Here is a 26,202-nt window from a genome sequence, read left to right as displayed (position 1 = left end):
GTATTTATTGTTATGATCTTCAGGCTCTCATCATCCTGGTTGTTCCCATTTGTACATGTTCTAGCTTGTGTATATCTTTTCGAAAATATATTGTCCCAAACAGAACACAGACTACAGATGTGGTCTGGCCAGGGCAGAATATAGTTAGACTATAATAATAACTAACATATCAAGCTATAAAGTTGGTGATGGTCTCTACACATACTATCTCATTTGATCCTCACAAGAACCCTGTGAGGTCACTGCTACTATCACCCCCATTTTACACATGGGAAAACTGAGACTACTAGAGGTTAAGTGACTTATTCAGGGTCACACAGCTAGTACGTTTCTGAGGTAAGATTTGAATTCAGGTCTTTCTAACTAATTCCATTTTTATGCACACTTCACTCTCTAATTGTAGCCTATAATCACATTAGATTTGGGGGCCATATTTTGCAGGTAACTCATGTTCTTCTGCTAGAACTTCTTATTTCTTTCATTACTCTCTGGTAATGCTGAGACTGGTCTAAACTTGTCCTTCACTTTCAGGTTGGAAAGCTCATCAAAGAAGCTGCTTCTAAAAGTAATCTGAAAAGAGTAACTTTAGAGCTTGGAGGGAAAAATCCATGTATTGTTTGTGCTGATGCCGATTGTGAGTATCTTTTGGCTTCCAAAGTCTTTGAGTTTTTCCCAGTGATATTTTTATTCTCTCTTAAGGAAAGATAGTTGTATTTTTTTTCTTGTACCTGTTAGGTCAGATCTGAATTTGAGCATTTCCTAGTTACAATAACCTTTTAGATCTATTAGGTGAATGAGAGTCCCTCAGATTCTAGGTGGTAAGGTGTAGACCTCATCCCCAGTTGACTTTCACAGCTGTTAGGTAAATCGTATGACAACTATCATAGTGATAACTTGTCTATACAGCATTTTATGGTTTCTAAAGAGCCTCCTTCTTGATCCCTGAAAACCCAGTGAGGTTAGTAGGGCAAGTAGTGCAGATGAGAAAACAGATGAGAGCATCTTGCCCATGGTGGCACAGCTACTTACATTTATGAAGCAAGATTTGAACCAAGGCCAGCACCTTCTGCTTTGTCACCTTGGTTCCATCAGAGAGGTCTATTTGCCTGGCACCGCACCCCTAAATACTAAGGAAGAATGCCCCATTGGCAGCAACTCAACAGCATATCAGAGCTGGAGTCAAAAAGGGAAAATAGAAAGGCACCATGGAACTTTTATAATTCTTTGTAAGGTCAACAGAGTTTCCTTGGCCTACTTGGGGTGATTTTAGGAGAACAGGAAGACTGTCAGCCTCCCAGAACCTACTCCCTATGTTCACTGATGCCAGAAATTACTTTACCGGGGGATAAAGGCTTTCATTCCATGATTAGAGATAAGGTTTGAAATGCAAATACCCTCAGGAGAGTTATCACACTGACTTCTGACTCAATGTTGTGTAACTGGTAGATATCAGATCCTTTTCAGAGAGCAGATTTTGGTAGAAGGAAGGACACTTGGTAGGTGAGGAGAATGAGGCTGCACAGGAGACAGGAAAGGGTGAATGGAGATAAATTTTGCCTGGAGACAGCCCTGGGTCTTATAATAGCAGCCATTGTTGCTGATGTTTCTATATCTACCTGGGGCAGCCCTCAACTCTCTTTCATTTATCTGTAGCTCAAAAATTGAAGTTTAGAAGTGAAAGTCAACAGGACTCTTTCTTCAGTTTCATAAGCCTCAGCTTTTCCCTTTTCTACTAAACTTAACATACAGGATTCTTTTTTCCCTGGGGAAGGGGAAAGTGGTCATTAACATGCTGGCTGTGTTAGACTCTTTTGTCTGTGAAATTTCATATAATTAATTCTTGACATAATTGGCATCTCAGGCATGATATAAGCTAAAAAAATACCAGAGTGGACTAACCTCTTCTCTTCCATCCCCCACCCCTACCCCAGCTTCTTTCGGTGGCATAGAAGAAGAATTCGTTATATTAGAAGGGGGGCATTCCAGTTTGGGTTAGGGGCCTGCAGAAGGGTGCTGCTTCCATGTTCAGAGGATCCTAAATGAAGCTCTGGAGCTGTGCTGCTCCATGGAAACTTTCTGAGCTTAGTTTTTCAAGTTAGAGAGGGCTGACTCTGTACTTCTGGCTAGAGAGGAAGTAAGTCCTCAGAACATCTGGTCCCATTTCTCCATTGAGAAACCAGGAAATTATCTGTGCCACTTTCTTTGGCATTTTACCATTTAAGACTTTGCTAAGCAAAATAATTGTGTTTTAAAACAAAAATTAAGGGGAACATTTATTTAAATGATTTTTAGCTACATTAGAAGTATCAGACTGCATACAAATAATATAGCAGTTTTCATCATTATCTACTAAAGCAAGTCCTCTAAGGATCTCTCCTATGTAATTCAATGTACTAAGCATTAATGAAGAGTCTGATGTATACAGAGCAGTTTTCTATCTTTTAATTCGATTCAATGCTTAGGTAAGATATGGTCTCTGCTCTCATGGACTGATAGTTGAGGCAACAGTTTGCTAGAGTGGTAGATTCATTGGATCATAGATTCTCTCTCCTCTTTTCCCTCTCCCTCCTTCTCTGTCTCTCTCATATTATTTTTCTGGGTTTTTTTTTTAGTGGATTTGGCAGTAGAGTGTGCCCATCAGGGAGTGTTCTTTAACCAAGGCCAATGCTGCACAGCTGCTTCCCGAGTGTTTGTGGAAGAACAGATCTACCCTGAATTTGTCAAGCGGAGCGTGGAGTATGCCAAGAAGAGACTCGTTGGAGACCCATTTGATGTCAAGACTGAACAAGGGCCACAGGTACTTTTATGTGCATGTTTGTGTCTGCTTTTTCTTTTAATGGTTGAGGACTACTCAAAAGAGAGTACTTGACAATGAGGCTCTGACTTTTATCAAGAATCCAGTTGCCTACATTGTCTATACAAGTTTTTAACTGAAGGTTCATGAATGTGGTTAAATATACACACATATACATATACACACACATACACATATATATATAACTGTATTTCAATAAACTTGATTTCCTTTGTAATCCTGTATATTTCATTTAATAACATTATCCTAATAGATTCATCAGCCTCACCAGTCTGCACAAATGGTCCATTGCACAAAAACAGATGAAGAACCCTTGATCTGCAACTGGATTTTGAGAATAGTTTCACTTACATCACAGAATGTAGATGGAAGGGAGATTCCCTCAGTGCCCTTGCGTTGCTTGACCAATAACTTCTCCAAACCCTCTCCTTTTCAGGACTCTTTCTGTTTTCCAGCTTATATATGGGGTAACACCTTGACTAACACACCCTCTAGTGTAGCATCCAATCCAAGAAAGGGAGTGTCACCAGGGAGCAGAAAGTAATTTGAGACATGATGAATTGTCAGGGTGCAGAGTGAACATGTGAAACTATAAGTTCAGCGTCTGAAGGCTTTCCCATTGTTCCAAATGTTCCCTGAGGAGCAGGAAGACTCATTAGTGAACACGTCCCTGAAGGCTTTATTTACAGGGAGAGAAGAGAAGACTGACTACTAAGCATAATGAGCTCTTCTGTGGTCTGTGTCCCGTCTCACCTTCTTGCTCTCATACAGCAGAGTAGATGGATAAATATTTAAGCGATATTAGACTGACCATTATGCATGCATTATTGGGGTGTTTTTTTTTTATCTATTTTGAGGGAGGAAGGCAGGGCAATTGGGTGTGAGTGACTTGCCCAAAGTCACACAGCTAGTAAGTGTTAAGTGTCTGAGGCTAGATTTGAATTCAGATCCTCCTGACTCCAGAACCAGTGCTCTATTCACTGTGCCACCTAGCCACCTCCCATTCCATGCATTATTGAGGTGGAACTGGCCTTACCAACAGCAGCCTGATTTGTCTTGCTGTTTAGCCTGCTGGGGATTTACCAATTATGGGTAAATGTTTATTAGAAGTAGGCCATGTCCAAACAAATATGGGGATTCACCAGCCTACTAACAGTTCTCTGCACCTTCCCTAACAAAAAACATTTGGAAGTCCCAGGATCAGAATCTCCTCAGTGATGATTTCCTCAAGTCTAGGACTGAAGTAATTATCTCTTTAATCCTCACAACAACCCTGTAAAGTGGATGCTGTTATTGTCCCCATTTTACAGCTGTGGAAACTGGGGCAGACAGAGGTGAAGTGGTTTGCCCATGGTCACGTAGCTAGTAAGTACTTGTCTGAGGTAGGATTTGAACTCAGGTTCATGACTTCAGGTCCAGTATTCTATCCACTGTGCTACCTAGCTGCCTATGAGAATAATATCTATTCTCAGGTTCTCAAAATTAAAAGAAACCATGTAGGCCCAACCAAAAACTCTTTCTACAAGATCCCCAGAAAGTGATGATCCAATCCTTATTTGAAGACTAGAGGTGAGGAGGTACCCACACCATTTTTTAAAGCAGCCCATTCCTCCTTCAATATCTCTATTGTTCAGAAAACAAACATTTTAAAACGCCTGCTGTGTGTCAAGCACTGTACTAAGTACTAGGGATAGAAGCTAAAAATGATTTCATTCCTGCCCTCAAGGAACCTGGGTTCTGTTGGGAGGAACAGTGTGTACTTATATAGGTATAAATATGAATAATTTTTTTAAAAGAGGTACCAGGTGGAGCGACTAGGTAGTGCAGTGAATAGAGGACTGGCCCTGGAGTTAGGAGGACCTGAGTTCAAATGCGACCTCAAACACTTACTAGGCAGGTGACCTTGGGCAAGTCACTTAACCCCAATTGCCTTCCAAAAAAGCAACCAAAAAAAGGAGGCACTAGGTGATTTGCAGAAAAAGACACAAGCAGGGGCGGCCAGGTAGCACAGCGAGTAAGAGCACCGGCTCCAGTGTTGAGAACACCTGGAGATCGAATCCCGGGCTCAGACACTTAGCACCCACCCAGAAACACCTGGCCGTGTAACCTTGAGCAAGTTACTTAACCCCAATTGCTTAGGGGTGGCCAGGTGGCTCAGCGAGTAAGAGCACCAGCTCCAGTGTCGGGATGACCTGGATCAAATCCGGGCTCAGATACTCAGCACCACACCCAGAAATAATAACTGGCCGTGTAACCTTGAGCAAGTTACTTAACCCCAATTGCTTTAAAAAAATTAAAAATTAAAAAAAAAAGACACAAGCAGCTAAGAAGATTAGGAAAGGCTTCATGTAGTCTGTGTTTGAGCTGAGTCTTGAAGGAAGTATTGAGAAGGAGGAAGTGCATTTCAAACATTGGGGACAACCAGGGCAAAGGCCTAAAGACCAGAAACAAGGTACTATATTTAACAGTCCAATTATAAGATCAAAGAAACTCAGAATTAGAAGGCACCTCTGAGGCCAGCTAGTGCAGTGCACACCTTTCTGGGATAAAACTGAAGACTAACTCATCCTTATCCCATCTCTGCTTGAATTCTCGTGGAGGGAGAATCTCCCACCCTTTGAGGTTGCTCATTCCACTTTGTGACAGCTCAGATCACTAGGAAGTTTTCCTTTGCATTTAGCCTAAATTTGGTTCTGTATAACATCTACCCCCACCCCTGGTTTTGCTCTAGGACCAAGCAGAGTAAAAATAATCCCTTTTCAATATGTTGCTGTTGTTCAGTTTGAGTTGTATCTGACCCTTTGTGACCCCATTTGGGGTTTTCTTGGCAAAGATACCACAGTGGTTTGCCATCTCCTTCTCCAGCTCATTTTACAGATGAGGAAACTGAGGCAAACAGAGCTAAGTGACCCAACCAGGCTCACACAGCTAGTCAGAAGCCAGATGTGAATTTCTGGAAGATGTCTTTCCCGACTCCAGGCCTGCCACTCTATCCATTGCACCACCTAGCTGCTCCTTTTCAACAGGACAGCCATTCAAATACTTAAGAGACAATTAATATGTCCCTTCCTTAAGTCTTTTTTCTTTAAGGCTAGATGTTCAATTCGATTATGTTCAAAATGTATTAAGCATCTGCTATATACAAGGGTTGCTCTATGTTCTGATGAAACAAAATAGTACCTACCCTCAAGGGTCTTATCTTCTACTGGGGATACAACATTCATATAACAACATAAAGTCCTTATAAAATATTTTCCAAGAGGTAGAAAGTGCTAATAATAAGAAATCACGAAAAGTTCCATTTTGAAGGAAGGTATTTTTTTTTTTAGATTTTTCCTTTTGCTTTTTTTTGGGGGGGGGAATGTAGGGTAATTGGGGCTAAGTGACTTGCCCAAGGTCACATGACTAGTTTTGTGTTAAGTGTCTGAGGCCAGATTTGAACTCAGGTCCTCCTGACCACAGGGCCAGTGTTCTATTCACTGCACCACCTAGCCACCCCAAAGGAAGGTATTCTTTGAGGTGAAAATAAAGAGGGGTATATTCCAGAGATGGAGGACCATTTTTGTAAAAGGAAGAAAGCAGGAGATAGTGAGTATCTAGCAAACATATTTGATGGAGATGCAGAATGTGTGAGGAAGAGGAATGAAAAATAAGACTGAAAAAGTAGATGGGAGTCATTTGATAAGGAGCTTTAACTGCCAGACTGGGTGGGGGCTTTGTGAATTACACCAGTAGCAATAAGGAGCTACTGTAATTTTGGAGGTAGGCAGGAGATATGATCAGATCTGTGTTTTAGGAATATCCATATGGAAGTAGTGTGAAAGCTTGATTAGAAAGGGAAAAGACTGGAGTTAGGGAAACCAATAATAAGGCAGGTGAGGTGTGATGAGAGTTTGAACTACAGTGTTGTCAAGGGAGATGCATCCAACAGACATTGCAGCAAGATTTGGCAACTGGTTGCATATGTGAGATGAGCAAGAGTGAGGATGATGCCAAGGTCAGGAACCCAGGCAACAGAAAATATGGCAGTGCTCTTGAAAGAAAAGGAAAAATTTATGTTTGGATGGAAAAAATAACGTATTTTGTGGATCTATTATTTTATAATCCAGTGATCTATCACGTGAATTATGTGTCCCCTTCATCACCTAACCCAATGTTCAGCAAATACTCAGCAATTGGCAAATGTTTGTTGAATAAATGAAGGCAATACTATTAATCATTTTGATCAGTTACACAGACATATGTCCTTCTGGCTTAGGGGATGGAAAGGAAGCCTTTGAAAAGAGGAATATTGTGATTTGTTTCTGCTCTCAGCACCAGTCCCTTGCCCCTAGGCTAAAAAGGTTGTGGCATTATTACCAGACAGCTCTTGTGGGGCTAGGCTTACTATGTATGGCCTATATTCACTCATCCCCAGTTGCTTCCATGAGGATGGCCGCTATGAAGCACAGCTGTTAGTAACCCATAGGCCATCAAACAAGTTGCAGGAGTTTAATTTCCAAATGAGATGGAAACATAACCACAAGAGATTATTGAATAAACTACCACATTAAGGGTAATCAAGCTTCTTGCAGAAAGAAGTGAACTGATCCCTTGTGCTAAGGAAAGTCTTATACCTGCTTATGACTTAAAATTCTTTCTCTCCAACATATTTGGTCTTTTAGTGTGAGGAAGATGACAGAAATCCTTGGCCTAATTGCGTCTTTTGGAAGAACAAAGCCAAAAAAGTTGGTATTGATTTCATGAGCCTTATGATGGTGTTGCTAAACTCAGTTTTTCAAAGCTCACTTAAATAGTCCAACCCAAGAATATTATTCTAGGAGACTGTTGAATTTTTCCCTCATGTGTCTTTTCATCTATGGTAATAAGATTTTGCTTTGCAAGAAGTTCCAGCTGTCTAAATATTCCAGACTCAGTAACTTAAAGAGGCTAACCCAATCTAGTCTGGTGTCTACCAGAGGCAGAACACTCACTCAGATTCTTAAAAATTATTCAACTTTATTTGGCAACTAAGCAACAAGGCAGATAAACAATGCATAAGCCACCTGGTCTGCCTGCGATCCAGCCTTCTCCCCATCTTGAGCCGGTGGTGACCTTTTCATCTGATACCTTGGAGTCTCATGTTTTTGTGCTGCTTCTACAGCATTTAGCTTAAGGTAAAATTTACAAGAGAGTTCTCTGACTTGAAACAGTAGGCTCATCCACTACCAACAGGAGACTTTATTTTTGTTGTGTAGGATGTCCATTAAGAAGCATACTATTTGAAAAACAGATGGATCTTCCTGGGGTGAATTAAGTAGGCAGTCAACAATCACACACATCACTTGGATTTTTTTAAACTTTGTGCTAGTTGCTGAGGGAAATGAACTATTAAATAAGACAGGGTTCTTGTATTCATGAGATTCACCAGCTAGCAAGGAAAGACCAAAATGCAAAAATAATTATCATACAAAATTATATATGCAATAAATGCATATGAAAAGTGCAAGCCAAATACTGTGAATCATGGGGAGGATGGGAGGAGAGGGTGGGGAAGGATCCAGGACATAGGGATGAGGAAAGGCAAGGGATCCAAATGGAGGATTGTATGTCATTGCTGGCATAGGGAAGATCTTTAGCAAAGGCAAGGGATGCTGGAAGTGTAAGTGGGGCTTGGCACAGAGTAATCAAATTGATTGCATCATGGCCTTAAATTCGGATGATATTGAAATTATAAAATAGTGCCAGATTATGAGGGCACTGAAGATATTACTTACATTTAGCAAAAAGTAATTTTTGGTAATGTCATCAATAACCTTTGGAAACCACTGATCTTGAAGAGAAAGCAGTGGAAAATAACAGTTGACATTTATAAAAAGCATTATGGAGGGCAGAACATGCTGCATGAATTATAAGATTTGATCTTCATAATAACTCTGTAAAAGGAGTGGTCCAATTATAGCCCTCATTTCACAGATGAGGAGACTGAGGTACAAGGGATTAAGTGATTTGCCAAAGGCTACATGGACTGTTAAGTGGAGAGCAGGGATTCAATCTGTCTTCTGACTCCAAATCTAACCTCTTTTGTTTAAAACATGAATCATACTTATTTTGTCCCAAGACTGGGCATGGAATGCAAATAGAGAACCTATTCAACTAGAGGTTAATACTGAATCTGTTTTTAATGAGGCTATCTATGAAGACTGGGGACTTTGGGCATATGCCCCAAATTATTGACTTACATGTTCTCCTGTGGTAGAAACAAATGCTGATAGGATATTGGGTTTGCTTTTTATTTATCATTTTTAACATATTTCAAGTCAAACTCATTACTCTGTCTAAAATCATAAAGTATCAGTACCAACAAATACACACTAAAGCTGTGTCTACAAAGCCAAAGTGAAGAGGAAAACCGAGCCGTTTTCAACAAAATTCAAAGCAGTCTTTGATCAATGATCCTCCAAAAGCTGGATAATTCAATTGCAAATTCACCAGACTGATTACAAGATTGCTCCCATCTCTATTTCAATTTGTCCACATGTACAAGAACTGTGAATGAATGAAATGCATTTATTAAATGTTTACTATCTGCCAAGCACTATGTTAAGTGATGGGGTACAAATATAAAGTAAAATAATCTCTTTCAGCAGCTGGCTTACTTTCTGGTGGGGGTGAGCAAGGAAGGTTTTGGGAAATAGGAATGGATGGTGAGTGGAGTCATAGAGCCATTGATTGTCATAGTTTTTCCAAAAGCACTGGTAATAGTGTTTGATTATTGTTTCCACCTCTTTAAGTGGAAAGTAGAACCCCAGGAAAATAAGAACTATTATAATCATATTTTTTTCCACTGAAAGTGGAAAGTGCAGTGAAGTGAGATGGTAGAAGTTTGGATGGGATTTGAAATATGGTCTGAATATCCAATATCATATAAACCAATATTATCTATTCTGTCCATACATGTATAGTATATGCCTACATAATACATATAGCTGTGATTGGTTGTTGTCTGTGCTTGAAGAGGTTGGGGTCAAGGTACAGTGTGTCCAACAGTTCATGATGGCATGCTTGCACAGATTCTGGAAAATGGAAGATGCTCTCCAGCTTTCCCAGTCACCAGGGGAGTGAAGCAGGGCTGTGTGCTTGCTCCCATGCTAAAAAGCACGATGTTTTCAGCAATGTTGCCAAATACTTTCAAGGATGACAAAAATGGCATCAAAGTCAGTTATTGCATTGATGGTAAATTATTTAACTTGAAAAGGATACAAGCCAAGACTAAAATGAAGGGAGAGTTTTGGTGTGTAACTTTTTGTTTGCAGATGATTGTGTACTTAGTGCAGTCTCTGAGACTGAGATGCAACAGAATGTGAATTGATTCTCTGCCACTTGTGCTAATTTTGTGCTAATTTTGGCCTGACAACACCAAGAAAACAGAGGTTCTTCACCATCCAGCCTGCACCATCCATATGTGGAACCATCAGTTATAGAAAATAGAGAAAGTCTGAATGCTGTGAATAAGTTCACTTGTACTTTAAGGCATGTACACACAGACGATGAGTTTGATGCATGTATTGCCAGAGCTAGCTCAGTGTTTGGGAGACTCCAAAGGAAAGTGTGGGAGAGGGGAAGTATTAGACTGCCTGCCAAACTGAAGTGTGCTGACCTCATTGTTGTATGCCTATGAAATGTGGAAAGTATGCCAGCGCCATGCCAGGCAACTGAATCAATTCCATTTGAATTGTCTTGGGAAGATTCTGAAGATCACTTCTTCAGCTAAACTGCCAAGCATTTAAACACTACTGCAGAGAGTACAACTCCAATGGGCTGGCCACGTTGCTCAAATGGCAAATGTACATTTGCCTCAAAGACTATTGTTTTACAGAGAACTCACAAAAGGCAAGTGCTCACATGGAGGTCAGAAGAAGTGATACACGGACACTCTCAAGGTCTCTCTGAACAACTTTGGAATCACTTGTAAGACATATAGGAGACACTGGTACAGGACTGATCAGTATGGCATGCTTACATCAAAAAATGGTGCTGTGTTCTATGAGCAAAGCAGAACTGCAGTAGCTCAAAAGAAATATGAGATGCACAAATTTAGAAACATCTCCACTTCAAATGTTTATATGGACAACAGTGCCCAACCTGTGATAGTCTTTTAAGTTCATATTGATCTGATCAGCCACAGTCAGATACACTGTACCTTGACCCCAACATAGTGATGTCATTTTGGTTCTTTTTGAGCACAAAGGATAACCAACTATGCATCTGTCTGTCTATCTACCTATCTTATCTGTCTTATCTACCTATCTACCTTTACACACACACACACACACACACACACACACACACACACACACACACATACACAGCCTATGTATGTTTGTGCTGGCTGATTCATCAATCAAGATAGCATATCCTCTTAGTTCCAAAACTAATTTGATTAAGTTACCTAGGACAGGTGTTGGGAAGCCCAGGGGCAAGGTGAATGGCAAGGATATAATTAGGGTAGTTGGTCTGCTGGGATGTGAAGCATGGCCTGCAAAGACAAAAACCTTTATTTAGAAAACAGGACCCAGGTATATTTTATGTGAAAGCCACCCAGGCAGCTAACACCCATATCTGAGAGTATCATGAGTTATGATTCCATTTCTAGCATGGTTACACTGAACAATCTTGAGGAAGGGACTCATTTATTAGTAGATTACAAACTATGAGGTTGAATTTGAGGATGTCTAAGAACCCTTCTAACTCCAAATCCTATGAATAAAAATTACCTGGAGGCTGGAGCCAGGGTGGTCTATTTCTTTGCATTCATTTTCCTTTTCTCATGTCTAACACAGTGCTGTGCCCATAATAGATATTCAATAAATCCTTGCTAAGATAATTAGCAAATAATTTAGTTTCTTACTTTGCAAAAGTGAAATATCCTTGCCTTTGCAGAAATGTTTAGAGGCATGATAATGGCTCATTTTGAAGGTCTGAATAGTATTAAGACCATTAGATCCAGGTTGGTCTTGAGTAAAGCTTGGGTTCTATCCTAATTACCTCTTCTCTGTGTTTTATAGATTGATCAAAAGCAATTTGACAAAATTCTGGACCTGATAGAGAGTGGAAAGAAAGAAGGTGCTAAATTGGAATATGGAGGCTCAGCCATGGAAGATAGGGGGCTATTCATAAAACCAACAGTATTTTCAGAAGTTACAGACAACATGCGGATTGCCAAAGAAGAGGTGGGTTATTATGAATGTTAATAGGAAAACAGAAATAGTGTTCTGGTGGATCAATGGACTTGGAGCTTTGAGCCTATCAATTGGTATGGACCCTGGGAAGATGTCCCCTTGAGGTCAAAGGGCCTCAGGGATAACTCTTTGTATCCTCTTAGTAGAAACAAATTTTGATAGCAATTCTTCCTGTCATCTTGAAAAATACTTCAGAAGGATCATGACTTTGCATTAGAAGGGGACTTCAAGCTCATGTAGTCCAAATTTTTTATTTTTTAGACGAGGCCTGGAGAGATAGTGACTTGACCAAAGTCACACAGCTAGTAAGTAACAGAGCTAGCTTTTAATCTTAAATCCTCTTTACTCCAGATCCAGCCCTACTATACCGCATTGCCACCTCAGTTTGGGGCCATCATATTTTATTAACATTTGACAGATTTGTGTTTCACAAGGGATGTTTTTCTAAATATCCCAGGAAAAAAAGGAGAAAGTAAACTACACGAAGCTGTTATTCATTCAACAATTTCAAACAATGCATAAATCTCTTTCTCTGTCATTTAAACTTTTCAACTGCTAAATTCCACATAGAAGTGATATTACTTCTGGCTAGGACAGAAGGAAGGAGAACTAGATAAGGAGGTCAAAATTTACCCCCCCCCCATATCCTAGTTTTTGACTCTTTTGCTTCCAAAGGAAACCATTTAGAGTTTCTTTCTTCGTGTAATTTTAGAACCCGTAAGGCTCAATTTTGTGGAAAATCAAATTATGTTTGCCTTGTTCATGGCCAGAATCTAAATCTTTTCATCTTTATTGTCCATTTTAAAAATTCTGGTACTTCCAAAAAAATTTCAGTTCCGTATAGCCAGGAGGAAGGCTGGGGCCACAGGTGAGCTGCCTTCTCCCTTCTTCCACTTCTGAGAGTTAATCAGATTAAATTCAAAGTAAAGGAAATATACTTTACCCCCCCCCCCCAAATTTTTTTAATGGTTGGTTGATTCTTTTAAAAAATACTTGGCTTGCTATTCACCTTCTATTGATTTTCAACAATTTATCAATATAGTATAGTGCTTTGATTTCACATCAAGGAAAATTCAATTTTAAGTTTCATTGGCTTTTTAATAAGTCAGTGCACAGGGTTGATATTAACATATTTCTTAAGATGAAAGCTATACCTATTAAACAAAAGCCCCTACAATTAGAAAACAGTTAAGTCCTGGGAACTTCCCTGTTATTTCCATAATGGAAGTGATCCTGACAACAAAGTATAAGTGGTTGCTTTGGGATTTTGACAAACCAAGATCCCTGGAACCAGTCAGCACCCAGTACAACTTTCTGTCCACCCCAACCAAATTCCTATAAGGAAATGTTTATTCAATGAATGCATCCCTTGTAAATTAGCTCTTATTGAAGTTTTCCCTTCTGGTCATCATTTTGAAATGATAGAAAGGCAAAAGAACCCTACAAAGACATAAATCTAACAGTTTTTCTAATATCAAACAAGATGGCATCTGGTTACCATGGGCCAGGTTTGCATCCTTGTAACAATTCCTATAGAGTTTATGTAGGATGAGAATCTGGCCCCATATGATTAGACCCCAGGATGTTTTGCCTTTTTTTTAATGTGTCCTTTGGGAAACATGAAAGAGTAAATTACTGCCAAAGGCTTTCTGGCAGCAAAATTTTATAGACTTTAGTCTTGAGATTTTTATGGGTTACTTACTGTACACTGATGGCATACAACTCAACTTTTTAACTGTCCTGTGACATGCAGTTTCTAAGGAACCTGGGAAAGTATTTCCTCAGCCTAGACATAATGTTAGATCTAAAAATAGATTTGGACACCGAGTCTAGTAATAAGTTTCCTTCAAAAGACACCTTTTAAATTCTCAACTTTAGATTTATGGCACTGTTTTTCTTTTTTTTCCCTTTGCTCACACTCCATTTTGGTAAAAATTTGCCAATGCTTACCATAACCTGCTAAGGACAGGAAGTCCTTTTGTCATTTTGAAGATCGTCCATTTGTGGAAAATGTGGCACTCTGTGGGTTGCAGGGCATAATCATAGAACTGTATCGACTTCAATTCCTTAACAATATTACATAAAAAGTTCCAACATCTTCAATGTTAGTGTATGCTTGATAGTGGTTCTCTGTAAGCTTTCCATGCTTTTCCATGCTCAGGAACTCAGAAAAGGATTCTACTAGAACAACTTAAACCTTCACCATTTAAAAAAATTTAATTTGTTGCTTCTTAGATTTTCAGAAAGTCAAATTGCTTTTAAAAAGCCCTTGAGGCTTCTTATTCTATAATTCTGAGGATTATCTGAAGCCACAAAGAAAAGTAGTAAATGTCAGAGTCAGCATTTGAACCCAGATCCATTGATTCCAAATTGAGCACTCTGCGCAGTTCATACCACAGTCCAAGTTACTAATGATCATTCTGCATGTTTGGACAAAACCATTAAAGTGAGGAAATTCTTTCTTGAGGTCATGAGATTGTAGTCTGCATTTGTCCCTTACTACCAGTCTTATACTTCATTGTAGATCTTTGGACCAGTGCAGCCAATAATGAAGTTCAAAAATATAGAAGAAGTTATAAGAAGAGCAAATAATATTGAGTACGGACTCACTGCAGCTGTATTCACAAAAAATCTTGATAAAGCATTGAAACTGGCTTCTGCATTAGAGTCTGGAACAGTCTGGTAAGTGTTCAGTATATATTGTTCTTCCTAGGCTTTGGAAAGCCTGGAGAGACTACTTTCTTCTTAACTTTTAAACATTTTCAAAAGCCTATCAATAGCTAAATGATCTCAGAATACTCTGCAATGCAAAAGCAAACACTAGGTGTCATGTTTTTTTAAAAATTCTGTCAAGTTCAAGGGAGTCCGATGATTTTTTAAAAAAATTATTTTTTGTTATTTCTATCTGTTCAACTACTGTCTTCATTCTTCCTTTCCCCCTGCTTTTTAACCCTCTGCTTTCATTTGCCTTTTTCTGGCTTGGCTCACTTTTCCTTTGTTCATAAAGTTATACTCTAAGAGTTTCTATCCCCACTATGAATACACATGTGAAATGATGTAACCATTTGTTAGTTCAGCTGTTCCTGGATTAATTCAATCAACCATCTGTTTTGACTAATTGAAGTAAATGAGGACTACTGTCCTTATTTACCTTAAGAATAACAATAAAACATCACCCACTGGAAAAAAAAGAGTTGATATCTAGTTTGGTGTATGGAATGGCAAAAAATGAAACTACATCTTCAGGTGTTACAGGTGGAAAAGACAAGTTCAGACTTTCCTTTTTTTCTCCCCATTTCCCTCCTTTCTTCCTTCTCCACCCCTTCGATCATTTAGAATCTTCCCCAATTGGAAGTCATATGCTTCAAATATTTAGCTCATCATAAAGGGGTGAGATGGGAAGAGAGGAGATCAAAAGTTATTAAACATTACAGATGGACTTTATTAAATACCAATGTCAGTTCTCCATGTAATTGTATTTTTAAAATTCTTTCCACAGGATCAACTGCTACAATGCCCTCTATGCACAGGCTCCATTTGGTGGCTTTAAAATGTCAGGAAATGGCAGAGAACTGTAAGTTTTGTTAATAATAATAATTTAATGATCTCTTTTACATTTATATTGCATTTTATAGTTTCAAAAATATTTTAACATGTTATCTCCATCCTCACACCTACATTGTGAGTTAGACAGGTTAGGTATTATTATTCCATTTTGTAGATATGGAACCTAAGGCCTAGAGAGACCCAAGTTTTCACAGCTAGTAAAGTAGCAAAATAAGGCTTTAACTCAGCTCTTTCAACTGTCTAGTGCTCTTTGTAGTACCCCATATTGTCACTCCTATCTCATTAACCCCCTAAGTGAGCAACCACAAAATGAACCAGATTTTCAAGAACATAATAGTTTGCTTGGGCTCCACTTTAATTATCCAAACTTCTCTTTCATTGCTGCAACTTTAAAGTGTTAATGGCATACGGTCTGGTGATCTTATAGTTCCTTATATGTGTCATGCTCATTTCTATGCCTGCTGCTTGGATAATTCTGTTTCTTATTCTCTAATCCCTCCTGAAATACTCTGCTCACAGAAGGGCTCTAAAGTATAATCTGCTAAATGATTCATTTTTAGTGAATAACTTTCAAATTTCATCCTTCATTTCCTTTAGAACCCTGAACTGTATGCTTTCTGATCTCATTTTGTAAACTTTTTTTTTTTGCTTTTTTGAAGGGAGGAAGGTAGGGCAGTTGGGGTTAAGTGACTTGCCCAAGGTCACACAGCTAGTAAATGTTAAGTGCCTGAGGCCAGATTTGAACTCAGGTCCTCCTGACTCCAGGACCGGTGCTCTATTCACTGCCCCACGTAGCTGTCCCAAGACTGACTCTAACTGTAGCTGGGTCAGGGCAGGAGGGCTCTAGCAGAAGAGGCTAAGGTGATTCAGTGTCCACCATCTTTATAAGACTGTCACTGAAGACAAAGAAACCTGGGGACCATTTGTGGAATGAGACACAAGTGCCAGTGCATTTCCTTATGCATTCCTTTATGCAAATCTTGCAAAAATATTGTTGAGTCTTTTCAGCCATGTCCAACTCTTCATGATCCCATTTGGGATTTTCTTTTTTTTTTTAAAGCTATTAGGGTTAAGTAACTTGCTCAAGGTTACAAGGCCAGTTATTTCTGAGTGTGGTGCTAAGTATCTGAGCCTGGATTTGATCCCAGGTCATCCTGACTCTGGGGCTGGTGCTTTTACTCACTGCGCTACCTGGCCGCCCCCATTTGGGATTTTCTTGGCAAAGATATTGGAGTGATTTGCCATCTCTTTTTCCAGCTCATTTTACAGATGAGGAACTGAGGCAAACAGGGTTAAGTAACTTGCCCAGGGTCACACAGTTAAAAAGTGTCTGAAGTCATATTCGAATTCAGAAAGATAAGTCTACTCGGCACCACGTAAAATAAAGAATTTTTCTAAGAAAAAAAAAAAGAAAGATGTCACTTTAACTTCTCCAGTACTCTCTAAAAGTATATATCTGAGCAGGTGCTATCCTACAGTAGTAGGGGAAACTTCTTCACTAGGATTTCTCTAGACCACTAGTATCAAATAGAAATGGGGGCCACTTTCAAGATACTTTTGGACACAGATTGACTTAGAAAACCATATATTAACATTATCTATGTTTTACTGTATTTTTATTTATCTTGTTAAATATTTCCCAATTACATTTTAATGTTATTGTTATAGAGCATATTTGATACCTCTGATCTAGATCAGTAAAAATCATACTTCTCTCAATATTTACTCTTTTATAGATGTTTACAGATTATTTGTCCTATTAGATTGTGAGCTCATCGAGAGAAGAGATTGTGTTTTGTTCATTTTTGCCCCTACCCAGCATCTAGCACAGGGCTTTGTACATAGTAGGCACAGAGGTTTTCAGAGGTTTGGGGCCCTTTCCCTTGTTTTAGATTGGGGGGAGGGAAGGAGTAGTCATTTAATTGTTTTAGGGAATGGACCCATTAAAAAAATCTGCTTCCAATTATGTTCAGAGTTGCCTGAAGCACTGAGAAATGAAGCCTCCTGTCCATCCAAGGTCACCAAGGTCACACATCAGATCTTCCTGATACTAAGGCTAGTTTTTTACCCACTGTGCCCATGTATTTCTCTGTTTAGGATGCAGGGGTTAAAAAAAAATTAAGATGCTACTGCTTTAATATTTTTTCACTTTCTTTTTCTTGCTTTTTTGCAACATGTTTTACACAACTTCATATGTAAAATGGATATTGTATTTTTGCCTTCTCAAAGGGTGGAGGAAGAGGTGAAGGTAGGGAGAAAATTTATAACTGAAAATAAAAATTAACAAAAAAAAATGATGCCATTGCTTTAAATAAAACAGAGGTGTTTGGGGGCTTTTTTGAGGGGGAAAATTTCCTCTGACCACTAAATACCCCAATTATTTTTAGTGACTTCTACCCACAGCCTCTCTCCTACCTCCTGAAACCCCATTCTGACCACTAAATACCCCAATTATATTTTAGTGATTTCTGGCTACAGCTAGAAACTCCAACCTCCACACATTCTTTTCCTACCCCCTCAGGAGGACTTTAAACTTCCCTTTAAAAGAGATTTGAGTAATGCAAATATACCAGGCCCAGTTAGTTCCTTCTAGGGCCTTTTACTCTGGGGTGGATGTGCCCTTCTTTCGCCACATGAACTGAATATTTTGAAGCCACCATCCCAGCTAAAACTTGGGTTAAACATCTCCCCAGGTATCCTCGCCTTCTTAACATATTGTCCAGTTTCTTTCTCTTTCTTTTTTTGACTGATACATAAGTTCCTTTGGGATTGTCTTGGATCATTGTATTGCTGAGAATAGCCAAATTATTCACAGTTGTTCAGTTTCTTAACCTGCTTTCTGATCTCTTCCTTGCATGAATTCAAAATGACTTAGCAGAGTTCTATAAAGCAATTTTTATATGTATACATATACACATATATGTATGTATATATACACACATAATACACATGTATTACATAAGGAATCTAGATGATGTGGTTTTTTAAATTTTGTTTTCTTATCATTACAGAGGTGAATATGCTCTGGCGGAATATACCGAAGTGAAAACAGTTACTATTAAACTCAATGAGAAGAATCATTGAATGGGAGATATCCTTCCTTAAGCATCTGACGTTCTGAATGTGGCAGAGAAATTTTGTAGAACACAGCACTTCTTTAAAAAAAAAAACTTTATTTCTTTTAGGACTTTTAAATCTACCGAATTTTGAAAGAAGTTTTCTCTCGTTCATGTCCACCTTCATTCATCCAAACTCTGGAGGGCTCCATTAGCCACCTGTGAATTGTCATACTTTATGGTAATCATGTTATCAGCTATTATTAAGAGTTTTTGCCCCCTTTAGACATGGTCACGGGGGACAGTGAAGAAGCTCAGGGCATTGTTAAAAAAAGTGGCATTTCCAAAAACAATGACATCTGACCCTCGCTTGAAAAGCACTTGGCCAAATTTCTTGTCTCTGTTAAGAATTTGGCAAAAAAAAAAAAAAAGTCTTCTCTACACCTAGAGAGGAGAAACCCTATAATTTATAGTGAGGAGTCTTGTTAAAGACCTCTTTTCCTACCCCCACTCCCACTAAGACCAGTCCACCTAAAATCTATGGTTCATCCTAGTCTTATTATTAGTCTTATATTAAGCACAACTAGACATGGCCATTCAGCCAGAGGTCGGGTAGAAAATATACAAGTTGAATAATATGAATTAATGTAAACTTTAACTCTACTTTGATTTGAAGACGATAACCCTGTGTCAAGTTCCTTCATAAAAAGGTGTTAATATCATTAAAGGACAGAATGAACGGTAATTAATTTGACAGGCAATTATCTTCATTCATAATATGGTATGCCTACATGACTTGGTTTAAATATAAGTCCCCAAAATATCACTCAGCCCCCAAAACATGCTACACACAACATATATGTATATCCTGCCAAGCACTTTCTTTTTTGGGGGGAAAAAGCCTTTTGCACTGCACTCACCCCAAAGATTTCCTCTATCTCATAAAGTCTTGCAGCTTGGTATATATTTAACTTTTAAGCCTAACATAGGAGATTTTCACAGCAGTTTCACCAAGAGCTCTGTATATCTATCCCCAGGATAGTAGAGTCAGAACATTAATCAATCAACATTTATTAAATGCCTACTAGGTTCCAGGGCTGTGCTAAGCACTAGGCATTAACAAGCTACTTAAAGTGAGAACTCTTTTTTTCCCCCCACAAACTGCACTTCTTCTTTTGCTCTCTTTCTCCCTTCTGGATGACTGATCATAAATATATGTCCTGTTAGTTGTTTGTTTCTAACAGCACCTTAAAGTGCATTCTTTTATAACAATCCTGTGAAGTAGGCAGCATAACAATTATTATCCCCATTTTTTCAGGTAAGGGAACTGAGGTTTACCAAATTTCAGTGAATTATCCACAGTCACACAGCCAGGAGGGAGCTTGAACTCAAACCAAGATTTTCCAACTTCAAATCCTGGGGTCTTCTTACTAGGACATGATGCTTGTTGATCTAAATTCTTAGTAAGACTTTCATACTACTGGAACAATTGGTATCACCTAGGCTTACTTTAGAAGTATGCTACTCATATTGATTTCTAATTGATTTAGCAAATAATAATATGGACTGAGTGGAGACAAGAGGTCTCCTACTACACCTGAATGGTTTAGGAATATTGCTTTAAAAAAAGTTGTGGATTTTTGTCTCCTTTTTATATAACAAAAACTTAAGATGTTCTAGAATTCCAAACTTGGGAATGCTATACATTTTCCTATTTGGCACTGAAATATTAAAGTTTATTTAAAAAAAAATTCTTAAGGCATACTTTGAGTATTACCTGGTATTTTTTTCTAGATGTGAAAAATGATACTTATATTTGAGATTGGGGGGGGGTAGTATAATAAAGTGAAACTTCAAAAATAAAAATCAACATGTGTATATGGAAAATCATGTATATGATATAGAATTGCTATCCTTTTAGAAAGTAATGCCATATGTAATTCACTGTTTTTTTTCTTATCAGTTAAGACTCAACATATTGTCTTATTTTGTTAAATCAGGGTTTGACTTTACACACTGAAATTTCTGAATTTTTTCTTACATAACTTTAGACACTAACTTTAAAAATAATCCCTCAGAGCATTCTTCTTTCATTGCACAGTTATGCTTTTCATATGAAATGCTAAATTGTTTAAATATTTATAATTAGCATACAGTATATCCTATTTTTATAGCTGAAAGTACATGGAAATGATATGTTTAAACTTCTTGTATATACTGTATTTAGAAATGGAAATCTATGTAATATTAGGTTTTCAATTCTTTAGAGATTTACTTTTCTGTGGTGTGGTTTAAAAAAAACCCCACCATAATAATCCTGTGAATTCTAATTCCACTGCAGATTAAGTTTAAAGCAATACAACACTTTTAAAACAGAATAAACTTTTGAGACAAAACAGAATGATTTGTTTTCATTATCAACAAAAACTCATACCCATCATATGTGGATATTCTTTCTTCTTTTACCTGACCCTGGTAGAGAAATGAAGTTCCTTTATCCAATTAAAAAAAAAAATCACTTGCCAGTTTGAGAGATTAAATTGACATTTGTCCAGATTTACAGATTTAGACTAGAGTTCTAATTGCCAAAATAAGTTTTGCTACTTCTTCATCTGGACGTTTGCATCTCAACTTTAAATCTCTTTGAAGCCTCTGCAAAAAATTCATAGCTAAGAGATGAAAGTTAAAGTTGGAATGGGAGCATCAGTGGGGTTAAGTAGTAATAAATATTTTTTGGTTAATCTAACATCTTGGATTTATGTTTTAAATGCAGCTCCCTCTATATTTTCAGCAAAATGCTACTTTAAAAAAAAGAGAGGAAGGCTAGATTGTTTCTCCTCGGATTATATTTTCTGGAGCTGAGAAGTCAATTGCTTCCTTTTTACAGATGAAGATGGGAGAGGTGATGGACTTGAAATTTTACAATCACAGCACCTTTTCCACTGCACCACAGAGGCAGAGAGAGGAACAGTTTTGCCTTATTCAAGAATTATGTTCTAGAAAATGTCATATTCTTTTTCTCCCAAATGTTAGGTGAAGACTTTATCAAGAAAACAAATTTGAGAATTCTTTTGAATATATGTGTTATATCGAATGTTATGATTTGACGAACTCTAAGCAGGGCAGTTGTAGTTTCCAATGTCCTCCTTTTTGCTATGAGTCTTTTGTCAACCTAGTCGTTTCATTCCCCACCCCTACCCCCCTCCAAAAATGGAAAAAAAGTACTGAATTTTCAACCAGTCCAGTCTTACTACATTCTCTACCATGCATTTTCTAAAGATGTCACTAGGTGGCATATGATGGAGTTGTTTCAGGGGAATATTAAAAAGGAAGTTAAGAAGTGTAATGAAATCATAACGGCTGCACTGTGGGGAGGACTTATTTGCTATCTTCATTTTTTCTTTCTTTAACCCTAACAGTCAAAAATCACACCAGGACATTACTAGGAAATGGTAATACTTTGCCCCTTTGCTCTTAAAAAGGTCTGTTATGAGTTGTGTTCCAATTATGAAAAGAGATTTGCTCTAATATGACTGCAGTCTTGTCAGGTCTCCAATTATAGCTCTGCCTCACAGGGCGAGGCTTCCTAGCAGAAGTTCAGTCTGTCTGTATGTAGGCCCAGAAAAGAGTTAAGTAATAACCGAGTCCAGGACATAAGAATAAGAGAGACTTTTGAACTCTGCAAAGAAATGCCTGTAGTCATAATAGCACACACTTAAGAGACTTAGAAAATATTTTCCTAATGACAATCTCATGAAATACTACACTAGAAGCTTGTAACTATTATAAGACCCCTTTTGCAGATGAAGAAATTGGTAGAAAGAGGTTAAATTACTTTCTTGGCCTTAATGGGGCAGATAAATGGTATAGTACACAGAATGCTGGGTCAGGAGTCAGAAAGATAGGAGTTCAAACTATGCCTCATATATTTTGTAACTGTGTGACTATGGGCAAATCACTTAATCTGTTTGCCTCAGTTTCCTAAACTATAAAATGGGGATAATAAAAGCAGTTGTTGGGAGAATCAAATAAGATATTTGTAAGGCACTTAGCCTAACACCTGGCACATAGTAGGAGCTTTATAACCGCTTATTCCCTTCCTTTCATTAGGGTTAGTGGTAAACCAAAATTTAGGTCATTGTGACTACAAGCCTAGAGTCTGCCACTAATAGTCACATACCACCTAAAGAAATTAAGACATATTTTCAAGGCTTTAGTGGTCCAATTTGGCTGGAGTATAGAGTAATAATGGAAGGGGAAGTCGTCTAAATTTAGACTGAAAAAAGTAGACAGATTGGGGGAAGGACCTTACTTGACAAATCCAATTTTCACATTAGTTTCTGCTTCTTTGAAGAGAGAAAATGGACAGGGGGTGGCTGCAAATTGTATCTATACATCAAATACATTATAGAGGCAGGGTTGCACATTGCCTTCGGAGCCAGAAAGACTTCAAGTCCCGACTCTGATACGATACTGTGTGACCCTGAGGAAGTGAGTGACCCTTCCTAGGCCTCAGTTTCCTCATGTGTAAAATAAAGGGATAGGCTCCTAGGATCTTGATTCAGGTCTCCTAATTTCCATGGGCTTCAGTTTCCACATCTGTAAAATCTAGAGAAGACTCGGAGCGACCGAAGTCTGCCCCGAGGTCGTGGTGCAATTCTCGCAGCACTCCAGCCTCTTGGTCCGAACTCCTCCTGCCTCCCAACCCTCCTCCCCCCGCCACCGCTGAATTTCCTTCAAGGGTCGGACGTTCCAGAAGTAACCGGCCCCCCAACTTTATTCCCCAGCTGCCGGCCCGTCCCCTAACGGCTCATTGTTTATTCTCTCCTACACCCCTAGCGTCCCCCGCCTGCCTTTCTCTTGGAGTAGAGGAAGGGAGGTCCTGGTCCTGGCCAGGACCGTGGCCGTGGCCGTGACCGTGGCAGTGGCCCAAGCAGAGCTCGCGGCCCGGGGCTCAGCGCGGGAAGCGGGGGGAGGAAGGGGGGCACTGCTCCGCTCCGGCCCCGCCCTCCCCGGGGGACTCCCGCCCACGCCTCCCGCTTCCCTCCCCTCCCCACGGAGGGAGCGTCAGTAGCCCTGAGCCCCGATTCCACCTGGCAGTGCGGGGCCCCCCCGGACCCCTCCCAGAGTAGCAGGTAAGCTTCTCCTCGGACCCCTCCCTTATCTTGGCATTTCCTTCTCCGGGACGCATTCCACGCAGTTTCCGAGTGGGGTGGGGTGGCGGGGCTGGGTCCCTGGACTCCCTGTGCCTTCGGCGAAGGAGAGGCCATGCCACAGGCTGGCCTCCTTGGGTCGGCCACCTCTTTGGAGGGCGGCTTCCCCCCCTCCCCTCCCCCTTCCGCCTTCAGAGCCCAGGAGGACGAGGACTTTGGCCGGGGTTGGGGTGGGGGGCGGAAAGGCTGGAAGATGCACCTTTCCCCAGGTGCTGCTCACCTTAGCTTCTGCCCGGGAGAGAGCGAGGTCCCTGCAGCGCTACGGGGACACTCCAAAACCCAAACTTTGTGCTGCCGGGATTTCTCTGCAGTGACTCACATCTCCTGGGAGATGCCTGCGAAGGGGACCGAGAATATGCGACCGGGTGGGGGTGGGGAGGGAGGTGGGAGTTTGGGCTTCGGAACTTGGGGTTTGGGGATGAAAGAGACGCAAGACCCAAGGAATGGAGAGGGAAATCTGAGGTCGCGGACAATCCTCCGCCCCTAGATGTGCACCAACTTCCTAACCTTGGGGACAAGTCCCTTCTGCTGCCCACGATCTGTCCAGAGCTTAGTAGGCGCTAAATAAGTGTTTATTGATTGACCGATTGATTGATTGATCTATCAGCCAAACAATATTATGCATGCAGTTCCTCTTTTGGACCCTGATCTATCTAAGATGGGCAGAAACAAAAGCACCTTGAGTTTTATTTTTTTTTAACCATATGTAAGATTTTTTATTTCTTTCTTCAGTATCTATCAGAACGTGCTGGGGGGAAAAGTCATTTCCTAGAAAAAACAACAACAAAACAGGTTATGGCACTCTTGCTTAACTAAGATTTCAAATGATCCTTCAGGATCTATGCGGGACCTAGGCTTGGCTTGATAAACTCCGTTGGTATTTCAGTAAGGTCTTAAAAGAGGCAGTAGTAATTAAGTAGCATCGAATGGAACAACAAAAGAAAAAGGAAGGGGGGGAGGGATGTTAAAGAAGTAACATCTAAACCTTCACTTTGCTTTCATTCAAAATACTTGGTCTTATGCCTTCTTTTTTCTTTAAATTTTTTAAAAAACATTTGGTTGCCTAATCCTGGTGTTTGGAAAGAAAGGGCATTTGGAGTTTAATTTTACTAAGTATGCATGTAAAGTATAATTTTGTCTGGTTGATAGGAATTTACTTAAGTAAAATAAGTATTCAGGTCTTCCCACCTCAGTTAAACATTTTAGGAAAATTTGAGTTTTCTGTACCCTGATTACTCACATGGGGATTTGGGGAAGATTAATGAGAATACCATTTACCTCTATGATACCTGGGATATTGTTTTTACCCAAGGTTAAGAGTTTCTACACTAAGTAACTTTGCCTTGAAGTTAAAGAATTAACTTTAGTAGGTGAGCAAGGATCCCTCAGTAGATGCCCTCTTTTTCAGCTAGTCGTGATTTGAAGGCCTTGGAAAATTTTGTGCTTGGAGGGACAAGGGAACAAAATCACTTTTCTAAGCCTGGACTTGGAAGAGCATTATGATTCCTCTTTTCTAACATTGTCTCCCACCAGAAGGCCTTTCACTAGGCTGGAATGGACTCCTTCTGTATCTCTACCTATTGGGTTTAATAAAAAGTCAGCAAAAGAAATCTCTCTTGAATTACTGAAATCTTTAAATCCAGCTACTACTTCCTCCATGTTTGCCTATCCACCGTCCCCAGCCTTACCCCCAACTACCAGCTAAAGTGATATATCTTTCTCCTCAAATTTCCTTAGAGCACTTTGCCCTGAGCTTTTACTGTTACCACATTCTGCCTTGTGTCGGTTAATTTGTACGTTTTTTCACATTTGTATAGCTGGAAAATTGATATTGCCAGCAAAAAATCAGTATTCTGCTGCTAATCTGTTGCCGATGAATTTCTCCAAACGTAGTCTGGTTCTTACACCAGACCTACTAGCTATTTTGTATGTCTTTGCTGCCAGCTAGAACCCTCTAGAGCTTTTTTTTAATGCATTATAAAGACTTTCTGAACCCTGTCACCTGTAGGCCACAATGACACCGGCCTTAGGACTTTATGGTTTTACGACTTTCACCCTGACACACCCCTTTGAAGTAAATCTACTACTTCTTTACTATCCTACTTTTGTGGGAGGGAGGTGTGAGGTCACAAAGTGAATACTGGTTTTCTTCTGAGCCTTCAGAATCTTAGTAAGATGAGATATCATGGGATACAATTACCAGGAGAATACAGACCCCTTTATTTTGAAAGATCTTGGAACATTTATGCATCATATAGGTGGAAAAGGTTTGGAAACCACCCTTTGACTGAAAAATGGAAAATTTGCACTAATTACCTCTTCTAAGCTAA

The 26,202-nt window shown here is 39.4% G+C and overlaps 2 protein-coding genes across 3 annotated transcripts in view; both read left to right on the top strand.

Annotated features, from left to right (window-relative positions):
- ALDH1A3 (aldehyde dehydrogenase 1 family member A3) overlaps positions 1-21,060 on the top strand; it is a 49,774-nt gene extending 28,714 nt beyond the window's left edge. For both annotated transcript variants that reach the window (XM_069098454.1, XM_069098453.1), the window contains 6 exons: positions 532-634; positions 2,613-2,797; positions 11,863-12,027; positions 14,561-14,718; positions 15,536-15,610; positions 18,615-21,060. In XM_069098454.1, coding sequence (XP_068954555.1) covers positions 532-634; positions 2,613-2,797; positions 11,863-12,027; positions 14,561-14,718; positions 15,536-15,610; positions 18,615-18,687 — 759 coding nt within the window. In that variant the 3' untranslated portion in view covers positions 18,688-21,060. The remainder of the gene's footprint in view (positions 1-531; positions 635-2,612; positions 2,798-11,862; positions 12,028-14,560; positions 14,719-15,535; positions 15,611-18,614) is intronic.
- A 2,610-nt stretch (positions 21,061-23,670) lies between these two features.
- Positions 23,671-26,202, top strand: part of LRRK1 (leucine rich repeat kinase 1) — a 163,888-nt gene continuing 161,356 nt past the window's right edge. The window contains exon 1 of the mRNA XM_069097389.1: positions 23,671-23,794. The gene's annotated coding sequence lies outside the window, so the exon portion shown is untranslated. The remainder of the gene's footprint in view (positions 23,795-26,202) is intronic.

The sequence above is a fragment of the Petaurus breviceps genome, unplaced genomic scaffold, assembly GCF_028583685.1.
Source record: "Petaurus breviceps papuanus isolate PSGF00001 unplaced genomic scaffold, PetGlider_PUasm1.0 37, whole genome shotgun sequence".
Taxonomy (NCBI): Eukaryota; Metazoa; Chordata; class Mammalia; order Diprotodontia; family Petauridae; genus Petaurus; species Petaurus breviceps.
This window is presented reverse-complemented; position numbering and strand designations above follow the sequence as displayed.